This window comes from Nelumbo lutea, chromosome 3 (genome assembly GCF_056320005.1).
Source record: "Nelumbo lutea isolate HS-2025 chromosome 3, American lotus-T2T, whole genome shotgun sequence".
NCBI lineage: Eukaryota > Viridiplantae > Streptophyta > Magnoliopsida > Proteales > Nelumbonaceae > Nelumbo > Nelumbo lutea.
The window spans coordinates 47273847-47284078 of NC_142686.1; the positions used below are offsets into that span (position 1 = coordinate 47273847).

The 10232-nt window shown below is 41.5% G+C and overlaps 1 protein-coding gene across 1 annotated transcript; it reads left to right on the forward strand.

Annotated features, from left to right (window-relative positions):
* Positions 1–1473: 1473 nt before the first annotated feature.
* Positions 1474–5062, forward strand: LOC148864749 (putative disease resistance protein RGA3). Its single transcript, XM_088975858.1, is given in 4 exon segments — positions 1474–1607; positions 1701–3067; positions 3069–4813; positions 4907–5062. Coding segments are annotated over 3 exon segments (3120 nt in total). The 5' UTR covers positions 1474–1607; positions 1701–1711; the 3' UTR covers positions 4926–5062.
* The last annotated feature ends 5170 nt before the right edge of the window (positions 5063–10232 follow it).

Sequence of the window (10232 nt, forward strand, 5' to 3'; positions counted from 1 at the left end):
ACCCAGAAGCCTAATTCTACTGCTTGCACCGCTGTGTATCACTTGCTACATAATCAATCACAACATACTGCACACTAGCATATGAGCCCCATGTATGCAGAGCATTGAGGTATTTACTCATGATTGGTTGCATATCTATACTACCTATAAAAGAGTGAATGTCCCTTCTTTCTGGAATTTTTATTGGACGTTTTTTATCCCCCCTTGTCCAAGCATACAATGGGCATAAAGAAAACATATATGCTGTTTACTCTCACTTCATAAACTGCCCATGAATTATAAATAGTTTGTCTTAGAGATGCTGCCGTGTACAAATGCACATACACGTTTACTTGTCAAGTGGAAAACAGATCTGAGGTGCCAGCAGCAAATCCCTGTGTGACTGACTACTTTGTTGTATAGCACCAAATTAATTAGGTTTTCGGAAGTTGATTATTAAAAGTAAAGAAGAAAAAACATAGGCAAAGTTGAAACATGGGATTTTTTTGATTACTCCGGATCGTGAGTGAACACGCCAGTGGTCCATACATCTGGGTATGGGTCCAAATGTGCAAAATACAACTGGTTCAAAGAATTTGATTCTAAAACATGGGATTTTTTTTCCATTATTCAGGATTTATAACCAATCATGAGTGAACATGCCAGTGTTTCATATATCTAGGTATGGGTCCATATGTGCTACATACAACTGATTCTAAAACATGGGTTTTTTTTTTTTCCATTACTCGGGATTTATAACCAATCATAAGTGGACACGCCAATGTTCCATTAGTCTGATATGGGTCCAAATGTGTTACATACAACTGATTCTAAAAGATAAAAGAAAATGGGGCCTTTCTTTTCTTTTCCTCCTGCTCTTTTACATTTATGGGTTGGCCCCTAGTAAGACCATATTTACAAAAGTATTGCATCAATGAGCATGGATACGGATAACTTTCCATGGCAACTCCCCTAGTAACACCATATTTACAAAAGTACTCGAAGGCTTTCTTTTTCTTATTAAAAAGTGAGAGAAGTTGCAAGGAAATCCTCTCCCCTTTACCATACTTGATGAAACTGGTTTCATGGTGATAATGATGATGGGCGAGAAATTACCAAATTGCATACAAACTATTTTTCTTCTTTAACTCCAAATTTTACTCCAGGTGGATGGGTTGAAATATTTAGAAAAAAAAATTGAAAAGAGAAGAGGGGGAGGGGTTGATGACATTGATGAATGTGGAGTAGAAGTAGAGGTAAGTGGGCTCTGAATGTGGTATAGAAGGTATATATTGGAATGGAAGAAGTGAAAAAGTTAAGGGTGAATTATTGAGAGTTGGGGCCACTCTTTTGATTCTTTTCTTTTCCTTTTTCCTTTCTTCTTCATTTCTTCTGTGGTCTAAGTCTCTAAGAGAATCCTGAACTTCACATTATTGCAGATTGATCTTCATAAAAGTGAACTGACTTCCCATCTTCTTTCCTCATTCTCCAACGAGAAATTGAGCACCTATAGAGAAGACAGGGAAAGCACAAACTCGTTATTGTTTTTCCTGAAATCCCGGTTACAGAGTAATTTTTTCCTATAGTGGACGAGGAGATACTTTACACAAATAAGGGATCGATTTTCTGTAAGTTCTCTTGTCACAAAACAAACAATCTTAACCACTTCATCTTGATTAATCGGTCCTTATTTCTTTATTTCTTTGTTCTTTGTTCTGTAGGAGGAGGAAACATGGTGGAAGGAAGCAGAGAAGATATAATTGTATCTCTCCGGCTTGCATCTCTGCTGGAGAGATTAAACTCTCCTCTTCTGAGAGAGTTCGGATTTGTGTGGGGTGTTGAGGACGAGTTGGCTGAGCTCTGTGATGCACTTGAGAGTATTCAAATAATGCTGGATTTTGCAGAGAATGCTCAAAGAAGGAATCACGTAGTGAAACGCTGGCTCAAAAAACTAAGAAATATGGCTTACGACCTGGACAACGAGCTGGACGAGTTCATCTATGAAGCAATCAGAGAGAAAAATCAGGCAGGTCAAAGTAGAAGGAAGAGAAAGGAAACAGACTATTTTTCATTCGATTTCAATCAAAACCAAATTTTACATCAGCATGAAATCGCACCCCGTCTAAATAAATTTCAGAAGAAGATATATGAGATCAGAGATAGAATTGAACCTTACTCCTTGAAAGGTTCAGAAATAAAGCTGCAATACCATTTAACCGAGGAACCAAGGACTAGTTCCTTAATGGACCAATCTCTTATTCTTAGTAGAAATGAAGATCTGGATGCTGTGAAAACCCAGCTGTTGTCTAATACTCATCAAACCAACAATCGAAAAAATGCTCCTGTTGTTGCCATAGTGGGTATGAGTGGGATTGGCAAGACAACACTCGCTCAGCTTCTTTACAACGATCCAGATGTGAAGGACTACTTTCCAACAAGAGCATGGGTTTGTGTGTCCAACGATTTTAACGTAGAGAGATTAAGCAAAGAAATTTTAGAATCAACATCTGGGTCTGCTTGTAAGCTTGAGAATCTTGATCAAATTCAACGTAAACTTGAAGAAAGGTTGGGAGGGAATAGATTTCTACTTGTCTTAGATGACGTTTGGAGCGAGAAGTCACGATATTGGGAGGCCCTAAGAGTTCCATTCAGAATTGCAGAGAAAGGGAGCAGGATTATCGTGACCACTCGGAGTCGTAAAACTGTTTCATCCATCAGAGACACTATTTATGCTCATGATCTGCAAATTTTATCTAATGAAAGCTGTTGGGAACTGATAAAAAGGCGTGCATTTGCGGAAGAAACAATGCTTTCTGTCGAACCTGGCCTAGAAGCAATTGGGAGGGAAGTTGCAAAGAAGTGCAAAGGATTACCTCTGGCAGCAAGTACAATCGGAAGCCTTCTGTATTCATCTAAGCCAGATGTGGAAGAGTGGGAGAATATATTGCAGAGCGACATGTGGAATTCAGAAGATGATGAATTGCCAGCTTCTCTTAGCTTGAGCTACCATTATCTCCCACCCCATCTTAAGCAGTGCTTCGCGTATTGTTCTCTATTCCCCAAAGATCATGAATTTGATAAAAAAACATCTGGTTCAAATGTGGAATGCAGAAGGCTTTGTTCTACCTGCTAAACAGGACAAAAGATTATTGGGAGCCGTGGGTGGTCAGTATTTTGATGATTTATGCCATCGATCTTTCTTTCAATACATTAATGGAAAGTTTGTGATGCATGATCTTATACATGATTTAGCAGAATTAGTCTCAGGAGAAATATACTGTAGAATTGGCAGTACTGGCAAGTACTCGTTTGAAATCTCTAAATATACTCGTCATTTGTCATTGCCAAACGATGAAGAACATCTGAGGAATGTGGAATCCGCCCATGAATCTAAAAGTCTATCCACGTTGATGGTTGGGATTATTGAGAGTGCTGGTTGGACTGATAAAGAGAATATAGATATCTTATATTCCATGCTCCCCAAGAAGGCCCCTGTAGGTCTATGGGAAAACCTGAGATGCTTACGCGTGTTAAACCTGAGTCGTGCAGGGATAAATGAAATACCCGATTCGATTGGCAATTTGAAACATCTGCGCTACATTAACCTTCCGTCGTTTTGGGTAACAGAATTACCCGAGTCAATATGTAGGCTCTACCATTTGGAAATATTGATACAGGATGATTGCTTAATGAAAATGGCCCGCTTGCCACAAGGAATCGGAAGATTGAGTTGTCTCAAGACAATGCCTCATTTTCCGGTGGCCAAAGACGGTGGCGGTGCAGGGTTAGGAGAATTGAAGGGGTTGCAGTGCCTTGAGGGAGCCCTCTGCATCCATGGATTACATAATGTGTCAAATGTTGCGGAGGCTACGGAAGTTAATTTGAGGGATAGGTCAAGAATCCACGAGTTGGAGCTTTGCTTTGGTGATGGACCTGCCATTTTCTTGGAGCGTTTTGATGAAGTTCAGGCCCGTGATGTTCAGAGTGACAAGGGAATGGATGTTGAGGTGCTTAAAGCCTTGCAGCCTCACAAAGAGCTGAGGCATCTCGAGATAGACCGTTATTGCGGTGACAATTTCCCCCTGTGGATGATGAACGGCCTGTCGCGTTACAGGAAGCTGGTTTCCGTGCGTCTCGGAAGTTGCTACAAATGCCGCTCTCTTCCACCTCTAGGCCAGCTGCCTCTACTAGAATCCCTCCCTCTTGAGTGGATACTTGAAGTGGAGGAATGGCCTGGAGCAGAGAGCGGTGAATTTCTTTGCCTCCAAAGGTTAAAAATAATTAATTGTCAGAAGCTCGGGCAACTGCACCCAGCTCTTGGATCGATTCCTAAACTAAGTTTACTGAAGATAAGCGGTTGTCCTGGTCTTACTTCCTTGCCCAACCCGAGACTGGTCAACCTCACCTCTCTCAAGGATTTAACCATTACAGATTGCTCTGATACATTGAAACGACAGCTTCTGGATGAGGGTTTTCCGCTCTGTCTTACACACCTTGAAATTGACAGTGAGGTATTGATGGCCCTACCCAGTAGGGGCCTACGAGACCTATCCTGCCTGGAGGAATTGGAACTCAGAGAACCAACACAGTATTATGGTGAAGATATCTCAGATTTCGGCTATGATCTTTCTGATGTATGGGGAGTCCAAGATATCTCGGATTTCGGCTATAATCTTGGGGATGAATGGGGAGTCATCGAACCAACGGAGGATTCTCAGGATCTTGAGGAAGGTAATCATACTAAAAAGTTTTTGCCAAAGCTGCCCACCAACTTTCGCCGTTTTCTGGTTAACAACGAAGACTGCACAGACTATCTTCATAGTCAAGAGCGCAGGTTATTACCAGCTTCCTTTATCTTTTTTAATCCTTGTTCGTTTTGTTGTTTGTTTCTGTTTTCATGCTTACTTCTTTATCAAACGTTTTTCAGAGAAGAAGAGGAGAATTAAGTCCCCAAAGATTTCATGAGTCGCTGTTTTCTGCTTTATGCCTCTATCCATGTGGTGCTACTGTTTTCACTTCAACTTCTTAATAGATCTTTGGTGGTAGAACTCTGAATAAGGAAACAAAAGTTGATCATTGACCAGTTTAGATGATAGGATGAGGTCATAGGGAGGAAGTAGCATGCAGATCTTGCAAAGAGTTTATGTTGTCAAGATCAAAATCAAAGTCTGAATTTGGCAACCTTGCGTTTGCATTTGCTACAGACTACAACAGACCTCATCTCTGGCTTCAAATTCTGTTCATGTTTGTGCTTGGTTTGGTAGATAAAATAAGAGAGAGCTGTGCTTCAAATTCTTCTAATGTTGTGTTGCACTGTGCATCAATAATTCAACAGCTTGCCCGTATAAATCAAATGTTATAATATAAGTTTTGTATAAATTTCTGGGTCAGCCGGCAATGCGGCCCTACCGGTTCCGACCAAATTGCACCCTTTTTTTTTTTTTTGGTAAACAGATCAAATTGCATCTCTGTTGGTCCCTGATGCTGTGTTTGGTTGCAATGTAAATAAATTTACACTGATGCAAAATTATAGTGGTGCAAATGATTTGGTTTTAATTTCTGACCTACTTATTTTTCAAATTTTAGCTTATTTTGTTTGATTGCAACGCAATTAAAGTAAATTAAGGTATAAAGCATAATAAAGTAAAATCCAAATTAAGTAAAAATTTACTTTTTTTTTTTTCATTTACACTAATGCATTTGTACTAATACAAATAAAATTGCACTGCAACCAAACACTGCCTAAGCATTTGCTTAATTACTTTATTTCATATGATCATAAACAAATTTGACTCCTATTTAATTTTCTTTGACGTACCATTGCGGATATGGTCTCTCTAGTCAACTGGCTCCTCAACTTGTAACGGCATAAAGGCTCCCTCATAATACGCCTTTCAGCCTTTGTAATTTCATCAAACGAAAGGGCCAAATGAAATGGTTAGTTGATGTCTGTATCCCCTGCTTTCCACCAAAGAAAACAAAGGCTCAATTTAGAAGGAATACATATACAAATTTGTAGACTGTAAAACCTTGTATTTTGTATTATTTTGTATATATTTGCATGTTATATATTTGTATTTGTACTCCTTTCAAACTGAGCCAAAAGAATGGATAAAGTTGAGAATGACCTCCTTTGTGAATCTAAAGAATGACCCAATTTGAGAATCCCAACTTTAATCCTGACCATCAACTGGATCAAGGGAGCCAGTTTAGGCCTCCTCCACACCCTAAACCGGTCAGACCCTCAATACACCCACCATAGGGATGTATCAGAGGGGTCCCGGAATGATACATATCAGCCGATATGGGCTGATACGTGTCAATACTTTAAACCTTGCTAGCAAGTAATTCCATGCAATGCATTGGGTTGAATAGAATTTTGGGTATGTTGGGGTTTACAAATTTGGGTTTTGACATCAATTTTCATCCACACCAAGGCCCATGTTTAGGGTTGGCCCTTAATTCAATCCATTTAATTTAGGGAAATTGTCTAAAACTCATGCACCATGAATTTTCAGCATCTCTTAAACTCACCACAACTTTTCAAAATGTCTGAAACTTACCATGTCACTAACTTGATGTTAAACAGACAAACGGGTGTTAATATATTACCATTTTATCCCTCATAGAAAAATATAAAATATATGCAAATAAATTAACGAGTGTTAACATATTACCATTTTAATATTTAGACATGAAAAAAGGAAATTTTTCAAAAAATAAAATACATAAAAAACATAGAAATTATAAAAATATAAAAAATTATAGAAACTGCAAGAAAAATAAAAAATAATAATATTTTCAAATTATAGAAACTTTAGATATTGAAAAGCAAAATCAGAAAATAAAAATTATAGAAAAACACAGAAATTGTAACTAAATAACAAAATACAGGAAAATTTATAGATTATAGAAAATAGAAAAATGTAAAAAACAGAAATTATAAAAAACATCGAAAATTATAACAAAACACTAAAAATGCAAAAAAAAAAAAACAAGAAAATTGAAAACTGAAAAGGACCATTTTTCCTCTAACTCACCATTCAAGGGTAATTTAACCATGAAAATTGTTATTTATGCTGACATAGACACCTCTATTAAGAAGAATTAACCGTACACTAACGGAAGGTGAGTTTTGGAAAATAAAAACTTACTGACATGGTGAGTTTTAGACATTTTGAAAAGTTGTGGTGAGTTTAAGAGAAATGTTGAAAACTCATGGTGAGTTTTAGACAATTTCCCTTTAATTTATATCCCTGTCTTATTAGAGAAAGTCAAAAGCGTCTACAAAGATTTAAGAAGGAATGGCGGATTTAATAGGCTGGGGAAAAAAGAAATGTATCATTTTTTCTGCAATTTTAAGAATGATCTTATCAAAAGGAATTATGATGGATTTGATTAGAAAAAATTTAAATTTGTGACAACGTAGGTTGTGTTTGGTACCATTTCTATATCCACTTGCAACATTTTAGGTTGGTCAATACAAAATTTATAAGAATATTTTTTTTTTCTACCACAAATGCTGAGTTATCAATATGACATTGGGTACCATTCTGCTTCTTCAGAAAATATCAAATTTGGTGTTTCTAGTATAAATGCCAACACCTAATCCAATGCTCATATTATTTTAGTGAAATTGGTTATCTGATGCCATGTAAAAAGATAATTTATCAAAAATTTGTGTTGTGCAACACAAAACGTGAGAAGCAGAAGCGGCAATGATACCAAACAAAAATTTAGTGGAAGTGGTCATCTCGAGTGAACATTGAGATGAGAAGACTCTTGACCTCCCTCTTTCCTCTATATAGTATGGACAGTTCTAAAATCAAAGTTAAGATACCATTTGGATAGTGAGGATTATTTGATTGGTATAACGATAACGATTTTAATGTTCCATCCAAGCAAGAGGCAGCAGCTCATGGGTGTGAAGTCAAACAATGAAAGCATGAAATTCGGTGTCTTAACGATTTAATGTTTGACAGGATTAATTATTGATGAGGGTAGATTTGGCGCTCCAGTGAAATTGTGACATGTGGCACCTCGTGACAATTATGAAAACATCCAGCCAACAAACTTACGAAATTGGTGACCCACCCGGGCACCAGTCTGGCCGGCCTGGCGCAACCTGTGCACAGCCTGACTTGCGCCTGCGTGACCTTGGCGCGGCACACGTGAAAAGCGTGGCGCACGCGCGCGGCCTGCGCGAGCTGAGTGCAGCCTACGCGACCTGGCCGACCTGGACCAGCCTAGCGCATGATCCGACCAAGCCGCCCATAAGGCCCCACCAACAAACCTGGCCTAGACACTGACCCGCCGACTGACACAAGCACCAGCTTGACGACCTGGTCTAGACACTGACCCGCCGACTGACACAGGCGCCGACCTGACGACCTGGCCTAGACATTGACCCGCCGACTGACGCAGGCACCCCCCTGACAACCCCGCCCAGGCGCCAACCTGGCCGCCTGACACAAGTGCCAGCCTAACGACCTCGAGGAGTTCACCACCGTACCCTGGTTCTGACAGGATGCGACGAGTCTTACCGTTTGGAGGCTTTTCACCCACCTAACCCGCGAGGACTCCGGTATATAAAGACCTCACCCCCCAAAGGGGAGGGGGATGAAAAAAGGGAAGTAACCCCTGCTCTCTAGCTCTCTCATATTATCTTCAAAGCTCTCTACAATAAGAGTGCTAACTTAAGCGACGGAGAGCCCCCGCCGGGAAAATACCCCCGGGACCTCTGATTCAGTTCTCGTAGGTCCTTCCGCTCCCGCCGCCTACAAAGATGAGGAAAAGATGGAGTTCTCGGAGGTCCCTCAGCTCCCGCCACCTACAAAGAGGAGGAAAAGATGGAGTTCTCACAGGTCCCTCAGCTCTCGCCACCTACAAAGAGGAGGAAAAGATGAAGTTCTCGCAGGTCCCTCAGCTCCCGCTGCCTACAAAGGAAAGAAGACCACCTCATGCTGAGGGCAACCGGATTGCACCGCACCAGGGAGCTCCAGCATTCTCTAAGTCATCGTCTGCCTAGTAGGCAGTTCGCCACCGAGCAGTACGCCCCCAGGCAGTTCGCTACCAGGCAGTTCGCCACCAGGCAATTCGCCACCAAGCAGTTCGCCACCAGACAGTTCGCCACCAGGTAGTTCGCCACCGAGTAGCTCGCCACCGAGTAGTTCGCCACCAGGCAGTTTTCCCCCAGGCAGTTCTCCACTGAGCAGTTCGCCAGTAGGCAGTTCACCACCAAGTAGCTCATCACTAAGGCACGCCACCACCGGGTCAAATAATGAGGTACTTAGCCAAAAAAATTTACATCACAAAACATTGGTACGTGGCCGAAAACGGTTACATCAATTGGCTCCGTCTGTGGGAACACGCTACAAAAAGCTAAGTTCTCATCTTGCCAAAGCTAAGTCCTCACTTTTTAGAAATTGTACCTATCGCTTTACAATTTACATTTTTTATGAACTCAGAGACTATGCAGGGAGCTAACGGACTAAGTAGCTCTACCAACCTTACTTTCAACTCAAATAATGCCACATCAGTCCTCTCCGCAAGGTCCCCCCTACAAAGATGAGCTCTTCGTGGCTTTCGCGGAAGTTGGCGGTCAAGTGACTACATAGGCACCCTTACGGTCGAGCCTTCCAAGGCTCCTGTGTGAGCTGGCAACCTAAAGTTAGTAGTGCTGCCCCCGAAGGTCGAGCCCCTAATAGCTTCTTGTAGGAGTAGGTGACCGGCATTACGAAGCTGATGCAGGCCAAGCCTACAGGCCACATTACTACTTAAGACCCGGTCGCCTCTCCGGCACGAGCAAAGTTAGAAAAGAGTAGACCACTGGTCACTCCCAAAGCCTACGGGCCACATTACTACTAAAGACCCGGTCGCCTTTCCGGCACGGGCAAAAGTCAAAAAGAGTAGACTACGAGTCGCTCCCAAAGCCTACGGGCCACACTAGTAATTGGATCAGCACTTACTAGCTCATCGACTTACGAGCCAAAAGAAATCTATTCCCTTCGCTAAGTTACTATCAGCTCGGGAGTGGGGGGCTATTGATGAGGGTAGATTTGACCCTCCGGTGAAATTGTGACACGTGGCACCTCGTGACAACTAGGAAAACACCCAGCCAACAAGCTTACGAAGTTGGTGACCCACCGGGGCACCAGTCTAGTCAGCCTGGCGCGACCTGCGCGCGGCCTGACTTGTGCCTGCGCAACCTGGGCGCGGCACACGCGACCTGCGCGGCGCGCGCGCGGCCTGCG